Source organism: Cervus canadensis, chromosome 22 (assembly GCF_019320065.1).
Source record: "Cervus canadensis isolate Bull #8, Minnesota chromosome 22, ASM1932006v1, whole genome shotgun sequence".
Taxonomy (NCBI): Eukaryota; Metazoa; Chordata; class Mammalia; order Artiodactyla; family Cervidae; genus Cervus; species Cervus canadensis.
The window spans coordinates 37,576,884-37,595,721 of record NC_057407.1 but is presented as its reverse complement, the minus strand read 5'-3'; the positions used below and the strand labels follow the sequence as shown (position 1 = coordinate 37,595,721).

The 18,838-nt window shown below is 39.8% G+C and overlaps 1 protein-coding gene across 2 annotated transcripts in view; it reads left to right on the top strand.

Annotated features, from left to right (window-relative positions):
- Positions 1-18,838, top strand: part of SUMF1 (sulfatase modifying factor 1) — an 86,102-nt gene that overhangs the window by 13,077 nt on the left and 54,187 nt on the right. For both annotated transcript variants that reach the window (XM_043442696.1, XM_043442695.1), the window contains exon 3: positions 2,052-2,126. In XM_043442696.1, coding sequence (XP_043298631.1) covers positions 2,052-2,126 — 75 coding nt within the window. The remainder of the gene's footprint in view (positions 1-2,051; positions 2,127-18,838) is intronic.

The following is an 18,838-nucleotide window of genomic DNA, read 5'->3' as shown; positions in this document are numbered from 1 at the left end:
CATTATTCTTATCGTAGAGCTCTTAATCTTAAAATTACTTGTATTCATCTCCACCTTAGAAATGATAATTATGAGACCTGCCACTAGATCTTATTTAATATATTAAAAAATTAAAAAAGACAGATATGTACCTATAGACACACACCTGTATATATTACTATAGCTCACATTTGTTTTTGTGAATATTTTGATATAACTCAGTTTCTTTGTAATTTTGTTGATTTTGTTTTATACACTTAAACATTTTATTCTGAGAAGGACGTTCTTAAGCTTCACCTGACTGCCAAAAGGGCCTAGGGAACAAAAAGGGTTAAAGCCCTGCTTTGGATAAAATGCTCCATGTTTTTATGGCACTTTACAGTTGTTTGTTTTTGTTTTTTTCCATTTCTCTAGCTTCATTTTACATCACACTTCCATTGCTCATCACATTCTGATCCTGCTGTTCTTGTTTCTGTTCCTTGCAAACTGGACACTCTCTCCCATCTTTGGGGCACAGCCCATACTTTCCCCTGCATGGGATTTCCTGCCTTTCCCCCTTTTTTATGGCTGTCTCCTTCTCCTTCTTGAGTCATCTCATTTTTCTCAGGGAGGCTTCCTCTGCCCACTCTCAAAAGGAGACTTTTCTCAAGACTCTCCACTTTACAATGTCAAATAAAGTTGTACTTATTTTCTTCCTTTCTTTTTTCAACTTGACTTTTGTTAAAGGTGCTCCATATATAAGTGCTCTAAGGTCAGAGTCCATGCTTGTGTAATATTGACCTTGTATCTCTGTCATGTAGCCCAAAGGCAGGCATCTGTTAGGTCTTTGATCAGTGTTGTTGAATGAGGGAGTGGTCCAGGTTTTTAGACATGGTGATGCCACAAGGAAATACAGGAAGAAGAACTGGGATGCATAAAAGTTGATGAGCTCGAATCAGGAAAAAGAATTTGAGGCGCTCATAAGGCCTGAAATCCAGGGATGTAGTAGGCAGTTACTCTCATCTAGTGAGGAGAGGATATGTATGCAGGTAGAGATTTGAGCATCATTTGAAGTGCTGGCAGTGGTTAAAATGATGAAATTGCCAGAGGCAGCAGGTCTGTGCCTCTCAAGTGGGATCTCTTAGACCACCTATATTAGAATCACCAGCGTAGCTGTTCATACATGCAGGTTCCTTTGCCTCACCCCAGACCTCCAGAATCAGAAGCTCTGGGCTTGGGGAGCAGTAATGTGTAGAGGCAATAAGTTTGCCAGCTGATCTCAACTGCACAGGGCCCAGGAGCCACTGGAATAGAGTAAGAAGATCAGAGGAGCAGGGGAGAACACCAGGGAGCAACAGTGTTTTAGGGGCTAGAAGGAGAGCCCAGGCATTTCAGGAGATGAGTAGGAAGAATCCGTAAGGAGAAAGAAAACCGGAAGAGTAGAATCATGGAAACCAAGAGGCTACTTTGCATATTTGCTGATTGGGGCCACATGCAGCAAAGAAAACCAAGTAGATACAGACTTGAGACAGTAACATTAAATAAAAATGATTAAAATACAGATTTCCGCCCGGTGTTCAAGTTGGCCACTTGAGATTTATCAGCACAGCGGACGCCTTAGTGGCGCTAGAATGGAGCTAGAATTCTTAGTGGAGCTAGAATGTGTCAGAATATCAGCAAAGAGTGCCATTTGCTTCTTTTAGCTAGATTCCAGGAGTAGAACAAAGGAAAAGGTTGATATGTGATCTGATATGTAAAGAATCCTGTTATTTTCCAAAGTCATTTATAATACTTGGGGAGATGTGTTTCCATCAACAGAAACAATCACAGGCTCAAAAGCTAATCTGTTCCAGTCTGCATCCTTATCAGCTACATGAGCCTAAAATGAAAATGGGCTCTGTAAGTGACACTAACCTGTTTTAATAGGAAGCCAGATGCTTTAATGTCATTTCTGAATCCTTTGGGAGATCACATGATAAAATTAAGTTCATTTGGACAAGAAGAACCACTCAAGTAGCGTACACAGAAAATGGCGCTTGTGAAATGTGTTTCTGCAAACTTTTCTGGATTTTTATTTCCCTTCTTTCCTTCAGGCTGAGAAGTTTGGTGACTCCTTTGTTTTTGAAGGCATGTTGAGTGAGCAGGTGAAGTCTGACATCCAGCAGGCAGTAAGTAATGTTTTAATAGGCTCTCATATTTCTCTACTGCTCATTAGAAACGGCTTGGGTGAAAAATCCAAACTACAAGCCCTTCCCCTTCCCCCAGATACCTCACCATTTTCCTGCTATAGATTTTCCCCTAGGACAGGCCTCTGGACCAGGACACCATGTCTTGAAGAAAATAACACAAACCTGGGATAATGTCTAAAGTGTTGAATCTGACTTGAGCTACTATCTTGTGAACCTGAGTATAAGTGAAGCTTACCTGGGCTTTAAACACTTCTGGGCTTCTTTTACTTATAACCCTCCATTCTAGAATGGAGGGTTAAATGTGTGTTTTTGTTTTTTTTTCCTTCAATTTATTTCTATTCTTAAAGTCTTGGTCTCATCAGGTGTTGGTATGGAGAGAGAGCGTCCTTTTAAAGGATTCGTGAATTCATGTGATCAGAGTAACATTTATGAAAGGGGCCCTTTGCTCTGGATGATCACAGGAAATTGAGGCCAGAACCTGGTCCTTACCATCCAGGGTGAACCCTCTTTTAGAGGGGATTCTGGGGAGTCGTGGAAGCAGTGGATGAGGCCTCTAGAAGCACCTGTGTGGTGAGGGGAGCTCAGGGTTTCTGTTGCAGACATTTTAGTAGGTTTGTGTATATTTGAAGTGAAAGTGAAAAGTGAAAGTGTTAGTCACTCAGTCGTGTCTGACTCTTTGCGACCCCATGCACTGTAGCCCATCGGGCTCCTCTGTCCATGGGATTCTCCAGGCAAGAATACTCGAGGAGGTTACCATGCCCTCCTTCAGAGGATCTTCCCAAGCCAGGGGGGTGAACCCGGGTCTCCTGCTTTGCAGGCAGATTCTTTACCGTCTGTGTATATTTGCGTATATATTTACTTATCTGTCTCATGAGAAGGCAAAAAATATACAAGGGAAGGAGGGTAGGTAAGCTGGAAAGCTGAAGGTTTACAAAACAGGGCTGAGGATGCAGAAGAAGGAGGTGGTGAGAGAGGAAAGGAAACAGGGTCAGCTGACCCCAGAGAGACTGAATAAGACCTCGACCTGGAAGACAGGAATTCAGCACTAATCTTCCTTTCTTATATAGGTTCCCTTTCAACTCCTGCCTGAATCTCGTCTTTATGTGTTGGCATCACCATTCTCTCTTGTGAGCTAACCATCCTGGCTTGAGCTGGCTTTCTGTACACTCATGTAGAAAACCTGGGGGAGATGAGGGGGAAAGATGAGGTAAAACCAGACTTGCTCTCAAGCCATTTTATAGGAGAATCAAGCCTCCTTTATGTATATATTTCATATTACTTAATTTTTTATTTTATTTTTTGTCCTGCTGCCTTGCAGCATTTGGGATCTTAGTTCCCTAACCAGGGATGCTGAGTCTTAAGCAGTGGACTACCAGGGAAGTCCCAGTGTTTTAAAAAACATGACTGAGTTCCATCTGAATCTCAAGGTTTTCTTTACAAGTTTACATTACAAGTCTGTTATGTTATATGATATACCCTGCCCCCGCCTTTTTAAAGGGGTTTGGGGTCACACTAGCTTAGTGTTGATGAGCGAACAGCTCAGGCTGTCAGGTCTTGTTTTGCGATAGGGAGTGCAGATGGGGGAGGGCACGCACTTTTTTGTTTTTTTTTTGGGCACGCACTTTTTTGTTTTGCGCTTTCAGATACAAGGCCTCTTGTCACTTGAGAAGCTCTGAGCGCTTTAGGCATAAAGACTGATTATTACTAGGTTCTGCCGGTGCCTTGTTAAATCCACAGTGAAGTGTGTGTACTGGTAACTAGGACGAGGATAAGCAGCTGTTACCCGGTCATAGTATTGGTCACTCACTTAAGTGCTCATAATGGAAAAGCAAGCCTTTTAAATCATATTTAGAAAGGGCTGGAATGAGTGAAATGAACCTGTTGGTGATTTGAGGGAGCTAAGTTTTTGTTTTTTCAGCCTCCTCTTAGGTCTTGGCATACCCTCATGCACTAGATCTATTTTTAAGCTGGTGTTTCCACGAGTGTGGGAGAGGAGATGGGCCACAAGGTGACTTTACGTGAAGCAGGTGAATCAAGGTGGTACGTGGCCAAACATAAGATCACACAGTCTCAGGCTCAGGGCTCTTATAAGACCTGATTAAGTTGAGAAGAAAGTCTCATCTGAGTGTTTGCTTGTCACTAAAACTCAGTGAAAGTGAAAGTTGCTCAGTTGTGTCTGACTCTTTGCGACCCCATGGACTATACAGTCCATGGAATTCTCCAGGCCAGAATCCTGGAGTGGATTCTTAGTTCCCTTCTCCAGGGGATCTTTCCAACCCAGGAATCGAGCTCAGGTCTCCCACATTTCAGGCAGATTCTTTACCAGCTGAGCCACCAAGGAAGCCCCTAAAGCTCAGTAGTACTTGCTAATCCCCCTTTTAACATAAAAAATAGGCCTCAAAACCTTCCCCAGGTTTCACTGGCTGGCCGGGATTTATTAATGTGATTTACTCTTATGTATATTTTAAATGTAATTATTTTATAAGATTATTAACTTTCATGCAGTTGTTTTAGATATTTACAGTCATGTGATTATGTTTCATGTAATTCTTTAAAATAAATGTAATTAAATTAATTATTTTAAATGTCGTAAATGTTCTCTCATGACAGGAAATACTAGGGATATACCTTTTCAGAAAAAGCCTTTCCATTGTAAAAGAAAAATCAAATACAGATCACACAAATCATGTGTGTCATTTTACTGTGTTACTCTAAAGCAAACATCATTGTAACCTTGTCTTAAGTCAGAAATTAGAATTTTGCCACCTGCCCTAGTGACCCCAACCATGTGCCACATCCTGATCACCACCCGCTCTGTCCCTGAAGTAGCCACTGTCTTGCTTTTTTTTAAATAGTTTTTTTTGTTGTTTGTTTGTTGTTGTTTGGCCGCACCATGCAGCGGGTGGGATCTTAGTTCCATGACCAGGGATCGAACCTGTGCCCCCTGCATTGGAAGCACGGAGTATTGACCACTGCACCACCAGGGAAGTCCCTATCTTGCTTTTTAAAGTAGATTCTTCTCTGCATTTCTTTATAGTATTATCAGCAGGCGTGTATCCCCAAGACTGCCAATGTTTAGTCCTGCCCATTTAAAGCAAATTTGTGTCTTTTAAGATTTTTTTTTTACTAAGTTAAGACTATTATCATCTGTGGATTTCCCTTCCATTATCCTGCTCCTCCCCAGCCCCTGGCCCTTGTCTGCCGCACCCTCCCCACCCCTGCACCCCCCAACAATTTATCTGTGAAAGAATCCAGGGTTTTTTTCTGGATTGCCCTCTCATGTTGCATCTCAGCTCTTCTTTCTGTCCTGTGCATTTCCTGCCAGTGGTGTCTGGATCCATAGGCCTGATCAGATTCACGTATGGACCCCATTGCAAGACCTCAGTGACACGTTCTTACACCACCAGGCACATAATATCTTTCTCTCTTTTTGTAATGTTACCTGCTGTTAATGCTCAGTGTCAAGATCCATGAGTTCATTGGGAGTTGGAAGACGTTGAGAATATAACAGTTTTTTTTTAAATTAATTGAGATTTTATAAAGAGGTGGTTCCCTCATCTGCTATTTTCTTAACTGTTGATACTGTTCATACAAGAAAGATAGAGTAGATGCTTGATTCTTTACTAAAGAAGCGATCCCCTATTCCTCTCTAGAAATAACCAATTAGATTTCTTTTTTTTTATTTAAACATTTAAAGAATATTGTAAATTTACATGCGGTTGTAAGAAATAATATAGATATCTCATGCACCCTTCCCCTGGATTACTCCAGTGCTAGCATCTGAACAACCATAAAACAATTTCACAAACAGGAAGTTGACAGATGAAGGTAAATCTGGTTTTACCAGTTTTATATATACTCATTGGTATGTGTGTATTTAGTTCTGTATTGTTTTAGCAGAAATGTAGATTTTTATAATCACCAGATTTTTTTTTTAAAAAGTCATGAACCTATGGATTTAAACATTCTTAAACATTCTTTGTTTTCTTCTTTAGGAACTCTTAATATATCTGTTTGTAGGATTCAATTTCAGTGTTTATCACTTCTTTTGAATCATTTCTATATTTTTTTTTAATTAAAATCTTTTCTTCCTTTACATCTTCTTTGTCTGTTAGATATTCTTGTATTCATTTCTGAAACGGCCTTTTCTTTTGATTTAGTTATTTCTTGATTTATCTATCTCATCTGAGTTTGCTGATCCTGTTTTATTTTATTCTCTCATGAGTCATTTTCTTAATGCCCTTGACCTCATTTTGACATGGTGCTTTGAGCATCACTTACCCTTTAGAAGAAGGCGTGATCCAGGGTAGCTTCTGTCGCTTGAAGAACTCTTTTATCTTCAGTTGTGCTCACATGGGCCTCAAAAACATGATCTCCTGTTTGCTCAGAATTTCCTGCATCTCTTCCCTTCCACTCCTTCTCCTTTTCTCTCTTGTCCCTTGTTTTCTAGTGTTTGATTTTATTCTCGCGGCTTTATCCTTGGTGAGGGACTCTGTTCTGGAAGGGACCCTAGCAGGTCAGTGTCAGGAATTCTCGGGCCAAGACTGTTCAATGGCCTTTGTACTTTCTCATCACGGGTCCCTAACGCGCACTTACGCCACAGTGGGCAGACTCCATTCCCGTTTTCATTGCTTCTTCACATTGTAATTCTCTGCTTTCCGGTGATACCTGCTGGCTGCTTTGGGATTTTCCTCATCATGGCTCTGATGACTTGTTGCTTTCTTCTGTTTTCTCCTGTCCAGCCATGACGACCGTGCAGGTTGTGTGGCTGTTGGCAGTTTTCCTTTGCATCTTTGTGTTCTGGTTTGGTCAAGGTACCTTGTCACATAGATTGGCTGTGCATATTGTGCTTAGGATTTGGGTGTTTTATCTAGTGGTTATCTAAGTGCTGTGTCTGGTTCTACACATCGACTTGGAGAGATTCAAACTGTGCTGGTGCTGCTGTCCTCTTGGGTTTGTTAGTTTTTTAATATATAACGTTTAGAGTCAAAGCATCAGTCTAGCTCTCAGGGTTTTCTTGTAGAGATAAATGGTGAATTTAATGGTGAGAAACAGAGTAGATGTGTGTGCAGAAGTTTACCTACTTGTGATTATTACTTGGATGTTTCATTTAAAACAGTGTCTTAAAAACTATAGATATCAAATCCTAGAAGGGATTAAGGCTAGCTTTTGTTGTTGTTTTTTTGGGGTTTTGTTTTTTTACTCTAGATAACTTAAAATACCTTAAAAAGATGGTCTTTAAAATATATAATTTCTAAAGAGTATGTTTCATTTTTACACTTGTGTCATTAATGTATCTCCTAAATCTTCGACAGAGGAATAGCAGTGAGATGGGAAAAAACAGTTCCTCTTGGTGGGAACCTGAGAAATAATGATCACTATTTGTTTGTGCTTTAACACTTTCAAAATTGTTAACAGTTTAAGGAAACAAATTGCTGAGTAAGTGTCCTTGAAAAAGGAGGATGAGAAGCTATTTTGAGACAATCTTTTCAACCGAAAGCCAATTTCATTAAGGATTCAGAATTACTAAGACTGCTTCTCCTTTTTCTTCTTTTTTCAAATTTAAAAAAAAAAAAGTCTCTTCTGCCTAAAGGACATCTTTTGGTAAATGTTTTTTTTTATTAATTTTGTTCAAATATATCTTGCTTCATTACTGAAAGATGGAAATGGCAACCCACTCCAGTATCCTTGCCTGGAAAATCTCATGGACAGAGGAGCCTGGTGGGCTGCAGTCCATGGGGTCGCAAAGAGTCAGGCACAACTGAGCGACTAACACTTACACTGAAAGATAATTGAGCTAAGTAAGGATTTACAGTTGGCAGTTATTTCCTCCCAGTACACTGTAGGGTTTAGTTCACTGTCTTCTCGTCTTTGTCATTGCTGTTAAAACGTCAGCCATCAGGAACTTCTGTGGCTGTTCTTCTGTAGGTCATCGAGTTCGGCCCACTGTTAAAACGATCTCCTGTCTTTGTTATTCTTCAGTTTCACTGTGATTTGCCTAGATGTTGGTTTCTTTCCATTTTTCTGCTTCAGTTTCATTGAGTTTCCTGAATCTGAGGACAAGTGTTTGTAAATCATATCTGGATTATTCTTAAGCATGATCTTTTTGAGTATTGCCTTTTTCTCCATTCTTTCCTCTGGGGTTCCAGGTAGATGTTGGTTAGTCACCCAGTCTTCCATGTCTCTTAACTTCACATTTGAGTGAATATATGTATGTGTGTATATTTATACTGTGTATACTTAATATGGTTATTTTTTAAATATATGTATATATTTTATACTGTATACCTTAGTATGTATATTTCATTTTAATTTCTGTTAGCTTTTGGCTATATCTTTGGTGTTTTTTTTTAGTCTTCAAATATATTTTGCTTCATTACTGAAAGATAATTTAAGTATCTTTAAGTATAAAATAAAATTAAAGTTTAATTTTTAAGTATAAAATTAAAGTTGCTCTTAGAATTAGAATATACACACCTAACTCCTCACAATCTGCTACAGAGTTAACATTTTAAGACTTACTATAAAAAAAAAACAATAAGACTTACTATAGAAGCCTTATTACCATGTAGGTTCCTTTATCCGACTCCCTATATTATAGTTGTTATATATAGTAAGTACATCTTCGTAAATGGGAAAGAAACCCCAACATTTTGCTTATAACACTCATACATATTTTTTATAATTTAAAGGAGAAAATAATCTATTCCATTTACCCAAACTATTTTTGTTGTTCTTCCTTTATTCCTAAAGTTCCATATTTCCCTTCAGCTGAAAAAACTTGCTTTCGCATTTCTTTTAGAGCAAGTCTTTTGGTGACGAATTCTCTTACTTTTTGTTTATCTGCAATGTGTTTATTTTACCTTTATTCTTGAAGGATGTTTTCACTGGATACAAAGTCCTGGGTTGACACTTCTTTGCTTTCATGACTTTAAAATATTGTCTCACTCTTTTCTGTTCATGTGGTTTCTAATAATAGACATTTGAACCACTAATCTCTCATATGTATTGTGTCATTTGTTTTACTGACTTCTTTCAAGATATTTCAAAAATCTTTTATCTTTAGCAGTTTGATTATAATGCTTTTGGACATTGTTTTCTTAGAGATTATCCTGTTTGGGGTTTGTTGAGGTTCTTGTGTCTGTAAATTTATGTCTTTAACCATATTTTGTGGAGTGTCCAGCCATTATTCCAAATATTTTTTCAACACCAATTTCTCCTCTCATTTTGTGATATGACACGCTAGTGTTAGACTTTTTATTATTGAAGAGGTTCCTTAGACTTTGTTCATTAAAAAAGTTTTTTTTTCTCTGTTTTTAGATTATACACTAGTGATACAATCTAGTATTCTAGTGATATGTCTTCAAGCTTCCTGTTTTCTCTGTCATTTTCATTCTGCTCTTAAGCCTACCCAGTGAATTTCAGATACCATATTTTGCAATTCTGAAGTTTCCTTTTTAAAAAATAGCTCCCGTTTCTCTGCTGAGAATGAATGCCTAGCTTTTTATTCATTTCAAGAGCATTCACCTTTATGTCATAGCTGATAGTTATAATAGCTGTTTTGGTCTTTGTCCAATAATTCCAACATTTGGGTCATCTTGGGGTTTGCACCTGTTCATTTTCTTTTCCCTTCACTTTTGGATCTCTGGATCCTGTTATAATACTCTGGAGAATGTTGACTTTTTTTTTTTGAGGCAGTTAACCTGGTAACCTGGTTAAGTACAAATCAGAAGTTTTGCCTTGTCTACCACTAGTAGTGATTTTGTAGCTCTGTTTGTTCTCCTTTTCATGCTAGCGTAGCACCTTAATTATTTTTTCTTCATTCTAACTAGAATTTTACTTTTTAAAAAATTATAGTTATTTACAATCTTGTGTTAATTTCTGCTGTAAAATGATTCAGATATGTGTATACAATATTTAAAAAAATATCCTTTTTAGTATGGTTTATCTCATTTCACTTGTTAATCAATTTCTTATAGCGATATTAATGCCTACCTAAAAAAAAAAAAATGCCTACCTAGTTGTTGTCATCAGTTGCTAAGTCATGTCTGACTCTTTTTGACCCCATGGACTGCAGCATGCCAGGCTTTCCCTGTCCTTCACTAAACTCATGTCCATTGAGCCTACCTAGTAGAGTATTGTAAAGATCAAATGAAGTCATGTTCATAGAACCACCTAGTAGTACAATGTCTGGCACATAAAGAGCCTTTTAGTAAATGTTGCTCTGCTTTCTTCAGATGGACTGTCTCTTTGCTTGGCTTAATTGAAAATTTAGTTAAATTTCCTTTGCTTTACTTTTGCCCATTCCTAAGAATTGGCATTGCCACATATAGCATTGTACCAAATTACAGTGATATTTTCAAAGGATTTGCTGTCATGGGATAAATCTTCTTGGATTATCTCAGAGTCCTTGGCTAGAGGAATATACAAGTGATACATCTTTTTTGGTAGGAAAGTGAGATAAAATATATGTAACATAAAATTTACCATTTTAACTATTTTTAAATGGATAATTCATTAAAGTTACGTACATTCCCAATGTTGTACAACCCTCATCACCACTATGCACTTAAAGAACTTGTTCGCCATCCCAAACAGAAACTCTGTACCATTAAACAGTAATTTCCTATTTTCCCCTCCCCAACCCCTGGTAAACCTTGATTCTACTTTGTATCTGTATCAATTAGTCTGTTCTAAGTGCCTCATAGAAGGAATCTTACAATATTTGTCCTTTTATGACTGGCTTATTTCACTTAGGATAATGTGTTTAAGATTCATTCATGTTGTACCATGTATCAGAATTTCAATCCTGGATAAACAACAAAAGGCTACTGTATAGCACAGGCAACTATATTCAGTATTCTGGGATTAACCATAATGGAAAAGAGTATTTTTAAAAAGTGTATTTATATGTACAACTGAATCACTGTTGTACAGCAGAAATTAATACAACATTGTAAATCAACTATATGTCAATAAAAAAGAATTCCATTCCCTTTTTAAAACCGAATAATATTCCATTGTTTCTGTATACCACATTTTGTTCATTTTATCTGTCAGTCGACATTTGGTTTGTTTTCAGCTTTTGGCTATTATGAATAATGCTGCCACGAACACTGGTGTACAGGTGTCTGACTGTGCTTTCAGTTCTTTTGGGTGTATATAGTGACATTTATTTGAATTCATGCCTCCTTGATTGTCTGCCATCCATCAGTGGGGTCTGTTTTTTGGCTTGTGGAAGAAATGAGCTGAGCTCCCTCTGTCTGAGGATTTCCTTTCTGGATTTAAATGTAGCCTGTTTGTTTAGCAAGCCATCAGAAATGTCCTCTTGTCACCTAGGTACTGTACTTCTCCTGGGAATACTAGGATGAAAGCTACCTTCCCTGTCTTTTAACTGCTCAAAGTCTAAGGAATGCAGTAGCATTGAATTCAAACCAATATTAGGTGTTTTTTTTTTCTGAATTATGACTTTTTAATATGAAATATATTAGAGAAACAAGAATGAAAACACGTATATCATCTGTTTAAAATTTATCAAAAAGAGTAAGAGTATATGAAGTCCATCCCATCCTGAAGTGGAAGTACCTCAGCAGTGCCGATGAAGAGAAGTGGTGAGGAGTAGGCAGAGATGCCTGCAAAGCTGAATTTGTTAGGGTGATCAGGGAATGCCTGTGTGAGGAAAAGGCATTTTAGGGAAGCCTTTCAAGTGAGGAAGAACAAACCTGGGGATCAACTAGGACAAAGCTCTGCTGGAGTGCCTTCCATGTCCTGATGCTTTGACTATCCATATTCAGCTTTGCATGGTCAGGTTTCAGCTAAACTTACTCTGGGCAGTCCATTTGAAATGCCTGTCTGTTGTCCAACATTCCAGATTGAGATGCTTCCATTTATTTGTTCTTACAGCTTCTTATGCCTTCCTTTCACATTATTTATCTCACTCATCATTATTTGTGTAGGTGTTTGTTGAATGCCCTTTTCTTTACCTGAACCGTCCTGTGACAGTGGGTGAAGCTGTTCCCGTATTATTCACCATCTCCCAAGCATAATACCTGTCACTTAATAAAGACTTAATAAATATTTGCCAAAAAATGAACAAACGCCATTTGAGTATCCTCTATGGGAGCATTCATTTTTGAGAGCCGCGGGGCTCAGACCTGGTATGACCTGTCTCATGTTGGAAAGGCAGCTTTTTCTTGGCATGAGAATGCTGATTTGATCAACAGGGTGAAGGTGAGTTCACAGAAACTGAGTTTTTCAGGAAGTCTGATCCAGGGTTGGCTGATTGGATAAGAAGAGAACATGGTCAGACAACCGTGTTCTATGTCTGGTTTTGAAAAGGCTGGTTGTCTGCCTGTCCTGGGAATCAGTATGTGGTGTAGACTCAGGAAGCAATTGATAACCCTGGAAGGTGAGAATCCAATAAAGTAGGATAACAGGGCACAGTATTTGATTCCAACCAGCTCTAAAACAAGGTCCCTGATCAGAATGAGTGTTAGTGAGGCACGGTGGGCTCCCAAAGGCTCAGATTTCAAATATCTCTTTAAGAGGTTCTTAAGTGTCTTTTCAAGTCGTGGGTCTTTTGAGGTCTGACTTGGATTAGAAAATAAAGATGATTCTCTCATCTCCTACCTCCCAGGTGTTGGCATTTGTGCTGTAAACCTCCACAGTGAGACAAAGACTGTCAGGTAGGGAGTTCTGCCCAGGGGATACGCAGCTTTAGGAAAAACTTATGCAAAAAAAAGAGGATTTAGAATGGATGAAACTTTCGGAATCATCTGTGAAGAACTTTCCTCTTATAGATGAGGCAACCATGGCCCAGGAGGGGAAATAGCTTGTCTCAGTTCTGGGAAATGTTTAAAGGTAGTGTGTGTGTGTGTGTGTGTGTTTAGTCACTCAGTTGTGTCTGATTCTTTGTGACTCCCCACACTTAGCGTGTGTGTGTGTGTGTGTGTGTGTGTGCTTGCGCGCGCTTAGTCACTCAGTTGTGTCTGATTCTTTGTGACTCCCCACACTTAGCGCACCAGGCTCCTCTATCCATGGGATTTTGCAGGCAAGAATAGTGGAGTGGGTTGCCATTTCCTGCTCCAGGGGATCTTCCTGACCCGGGGATCGAACCCACATCTCCTGTGTCTCCTGCATTGGCAGGTGGGTCCTTTACCACCAGCGCCACCCGAGGACCAGCCTAGTACCTTTCCGTCAGAGGCCCTTTTGCAAAACCCATAGGACAAGGGCTGATTCCCCCTCTCTATAAAAGCATGTCCTGTTGAAACACTAAAGTTTTAGTTGGTGTTTATCCAGCAGAGGGTCACCCACGGTGGGGAGGGGTTTGGAAACCATGGAAGCCTCAGGAACAGGTGAGCTTATTTGTTAAATAAATGTTTATCCCATTTATACTATGCACCAGGCAGTGTTCCAAGTACTGCGGATGTAAGTCCTCACTCTCCTGGGAGTTATAGCTCTAGGGAGAAACACACTCTACACAAGTGAACTTTTAACTAACTATGCTAATGGCCTGTGAATAAAATAAAACAGAGTAATGGGGGAAAGAGTGGTTGTGTATTGTGGGGTTGGGCTCTTTTATGTGGGGGGTCGTGGGGTGGCCTCTCTAAGGAAGTGACACCTGAGCTGAAACTTAATTGGTGAGTAGGACCCAGCATGACCAGTAATGAGGGCGTGATAAACAGGGGGAAATGGGGTGGGAGCTAGGCTTAGGTTGGAGAAGTAGCAGCAGGTGGATGACCTAGACTTTCTGAGCCTCAGAGAAGTTTGGGTTTGTTCTTTAGTGCATCTGGAAGCCACTGGATCTAGTTAACTTTTTTTTTTTTTTAATTTATTTTAGTTTGGCCGTGCTGGGTGTTTATTGTAGCACATGGGCTTTCTGTAGTTGCCCCCAGCATGTGGGATCTTCGTTCCCCGATCAGAGATCAGAGCCGTGTCCCCTGCAGTGGAAGTGGATTATTAACCCCCCGACCACCAGGGAAGTCCTCTCTAGTTAACATTTTAAAGAGAGCACTCTGACCTCTGCGTGTGTTTTGTCGGAGGCCAGGTGTGACATGATGCGGCTGTGGAGCAGGCTGGCAGGGGGAGAGATGCTGAGAAGGGTCTGGTGTTGGGCATCTGAGAGCAGAGGGGGCAAAGGAGAGTGAGGACTCAAGTATGACTCCTGGGTACTGGCCTGAGCATCTGGGGAGGCTGTGATTCCCTTCACTTGAGATGGTAGAGCCTGGGGAAGGGTGAATACGTGATTGAACCTAAAGAAGACTAAGAGGTGAAAGAATTATGATTATTCTACACATGTCTGCAAGGTGATCCAAAGGGAATTTGACTTGTTCCACGTGATGCTTGGAGCCTGATCAGTGCCAGCAGATAAAGGGCTTTGGAGGCATTTCTCTTCCACTGTTGATGAAGCCCTCTGTTGGTTAGAATGGTCTGAGCTTGAGTGTGTACCTGCAGGGAGGTGATGTCTCTCCGCTAAATTGTTGAAGCTAAGATGGGTATCATCTACAAGTAGAGTGACCATTGTAATTTATGGTCCACATTGGGATATTTTTCAGAATAAAATGGGTTGCTCTTAAGTATGCCAGAATAACAAGTATACGTCTGGACTGCCTTGGTTAAATGAGGACTGTTGTTCATCCTGCCTTGCATATTCATCCTAGGGATACTGTAGAGAGGATGTCTTTGGTTGGGTGTGGGTTGAAAGCAGGTGTCCTCTGGGCATCTTTCAAAGTCTAAGGTTCTGAATATCTTTGGTGTATTTTATTTCACAGAAAAAGTTGATGTTCAGATTTTCTGGATTAAGTGAAGTACTCTTACGGTACAGGCAGATCAATGAAGTAGGCGTGTAATAAAGGCAGCCTCTCCTGTGGAGCATCCTTCTCACACCCGTCCTACCTCACTTGCTCCTCTTCCCCTCCTGTGGGACACATTTGCAGAGTGACACCCCCTGACTTTAGTTGGGTGCCTGTCCTTGGGCATGCAGTACAGCCTTGAATTCATCTGCTTATTTGTCTGTCTTCACCCCTAGATCGTGTGCTTGGCTTCTCCACGCCCCAGGCCTCTCACAGGGCTGCATAGGACAGACACCCATCACATGTTTACTGAATGTATAAATGAATGAACGAATAGCATTGTAAATGAGTTCTTCAGCTCTCTTGTACCAATGGCTATACATACTTGTTTTCTGAATGCTTATGCTAAATCCACACTGTAGTAAGCCTATTGATAAGTTCTCTTACTAGGCTGACTTTGCTGATTGAGAAAACCAAACTGAGAGAGGCTTGGTAACTTGCTCACTGTCACATAGCTAGTAAGTAGTCAATAGTCAGGGTTGGAACCTACCAGACACTTGGCTCAAAGACCATCTCCCGTTGCTCAGAACTTAACCATGACTGTTATGTAAGCAGTTCAAAGATTTTGAGAAGTTCTGCAATTAAGAAAAACTAGTTTAACTTGATTACCTGAGTGCTTTCCTGGCTGGATGGACTGCTCTGATTGTGGAACTTCCTTCCACCTATCCCCTGCTGCCCCCCTCCTTCCCCCTGCCCCCATAGCTGTTAGCTATTAACATCTTGTGGAAGACTCTGGAAACAGCTTTTGGAAAAGCCTGGGTGGTAGAACAGACTTATAAATTGAATACCTGCGGCTGTGGGTTCTTTCCCTGGCTCTGCCACTACCTGCCACATTTCAGGGCTTATTTTTCCATCCTTAAAATGAGGGAATTTAAACAGTTGGCCTCCCTATCCTCTCACCTTTAGAACCCGGCAGCATTGTAAGCTCGCCTGTGTGAAGCATGCAGCCAGGCTGGGAGAGCTTCTTAGGTGCCTTTTCTGTCTTCTGTTTGACCTTTTTTCTCAGAAGCCTCAGAACTTGTAAGCCACGAAAACAAAGTACAGAACGAATCAAATATCATTCAGATTTTCGGTAATTTCCCTGTTTTAGACATTGAGAAAGGTTCATAGGTAAGCCAGTAGCAATTCAAGGAGCTTAAATGAAGCCTTTTTGTAAAGAGTTGTAATAAAAGCTTCTTTGCCTAAAGGAATAAAAACTTACTTAAAAAAATAAAAAATTTTTTCTCTTGTTTTTAGAGTTTTTTTTTTTAAAGCCTCAGATCCCAGACCTAGAGAGCATTATGCTAAGTTAAATAAGTCAGAGAAAGACAAATACTGTATGTTATCACTTATATGTAGAATCTAAAAAATGAAACAAACCGATATATAAAACAAAACAGAAACAAACTCACCTATTTAGACAACAATCTCGTGATTACCAGTGGGGAGAGAAAAGGGAGGAGAGGCGAGATAGGGGTAGGGAATTAGAAGATACAAACTACTGGAAACTAAATAGATAAGGAACAAGGATATGTTGTACAGCACAGTGAAAAATAACCACTGTTCTGTAATAATCTTAAGTGGCGTATACATTATACACCTGAAATGAATACAATATTGTAAATAAACTATACTTCGATAAACAATTTTTAATAAAAAGCCCCAAATCTACTTTCGCCGTATTTCTGCAGGTCTCAATGGAGAGTGAGTCAACTGCCTCACTTTTAAAGGGTTCTTGGATGCTAACGATCTTTTATGCGTTTTTTATACATTGTCTATAACAAGTGACACTCTAGGATTTCTGCTCTTCTCTTAAGGACATGTAATAAATGTTTAGAGCATACAAAGTGGTATTTCAGGAATGCAGTGAATTCTATAATGAGGAATTTGACTAAGAACTGGAGCAAAAATGTTGAACATTTTCAGATCTGCCTTAAGTTTCATAAATATTTGTACTCTATGAAAAAGCATGCATTTTTCTGCCTCACACATTCTATTAAGTAGTCAAGGTACCTGATTTAGGATTTAATTTGAAATAAGCTGTCAGACCCGACTACCTATCTATTTTCATGATGAATTTGTTTTTACTCTTTATTCAAGCTTACTTCTCAATTTTCTACATTTGTATTGTAGAAAATACAAATTGTATGGGGTGCTGAAGAAAGAGATTTTACTCATTGTGTGCTTCCTATTCCACTTGACTCCTTCAGTTGCATTTGATTCTCATCCAGTTTTATTTATACTTCATGAATTTGAACAGATCTGCGATTTCTTATTGTTCACTGGTGCCAGTTGAAAAATTCTCCCAGGCTGTTTTTATAGGGGTAACTGTCATGTTTATACTGCGTTTCAAAAAACATCCATCTTTTTAATTTGCTTGTCTAAATGCATTTAATTTTTAAGAGAACAGTTGTAAAGTTGTGAACTTGACATTTTTACACTTGAATGTGCATATTAACACAGCGCTTTGTCTTTTTCCTGCGCCGACTTTATTCTGGGCTGTGTGTGTATAGGAAGCATAATTTACCCCTTCTGGCAAAAATAAAGGCACCGTCGCTGTCTTCCCCCTTTTCTTTTCTTTTCTTTAAGCTGTTACTACAAGTCTGGCCATGTCCCTAGGGAGAGGTGGGAAAAGATGTCTTTGCCCTCTGAAGTCCATGTCTCAAGGGGACGTCAGTACTCACACGGATCCTATTTACATTGTAATTGGTTGCTGGCTGTCTGGTACAGCTGTTTCAACTTAAACCCAAGACAGTTGCTATGGAGATGGTTTGACTAGAAATAGGTCAAGTAAAGTCCTTTTCTCCCTGGATGTAAGGGAGTGCTGTAACTCAACTAGAAGTGTCTCAGTTGAAGAGAAAATGCGTAGATGGGCAACCACATCCACTGCCCCCACAGTTTCTCTTTGTAGGATGAGGCTTATCACAGATGCCAGACCGCTCATGTTGTTGCTGTGACTCTGGAAAGAACACATCTGAAGACTCTTTCTGTTAAAAGGAATCATAGATGCTACAATTTGCAGTGTAACCTTGTTTAACTGGCTTATGTATGACTCGAAAAAGTTGCCTGGAGAAGGCAATGGCACCCCACTCCAGTACTCTTGCCTGGAAATCCCATGGACGGAGGAGCCTGGTTGGCTGCTGTCTATGGGGTCGCACAGAGTTGGACACGACTGAGCAACTTCACTTTCACTTTTCACTTTCATGCATTGGAGAAGGAAATGGCAACCCGCTCCAGTGTTCTTGCCTGGAGAATCCCAGGGACAGGGGAGCCTGGTGGGCTGCCGTCTGTGGGGTCGCACAGAGTCGGACACGACTGAAGTGACTTAGCAGCAGCAGCAGCAGAAAAAGTTGCTTATTTCATAAGTTACTAAACATAGTAGAATGGCATTTATTTTCAAGACATGACCAGGAGTTCAAGAGCAGGTCTTTTAAAATATGGTTAGCAATGATATTTGGAAGAAGTTATCTGGTGACATCGGATGGGATTTGTTGTATGTTTGTCTAGAAAGGATGTCTTTCCCAGTCCAACTTGGCTAAGATGAGTGATGTACTACCTGTAAGCTAAGTCCTCTGTTGTGGGTGACTCCGATGCTTATCTTTCCTTCTTCTTGTGCCTGGTGCGGAAGTGGTTCCTGACTCTGCATCTGACCATTGTGATGTAGAGTTACAGTCTTTCTCATAGGCGGGGGTGTCATATGTTCCTCTCATAGGTCCCCAAGCTTTGTCTAGTTTGGGGCTTCATGAGTGTGGAGACAATTTTTTTTATTTGTTTTATCTCTTTTAAAAATTTATTTGTTTTTTAATTGGAGGATAATTGATTTACAATATTGTGTTGGTTTCTGTAATACATCAACATGAG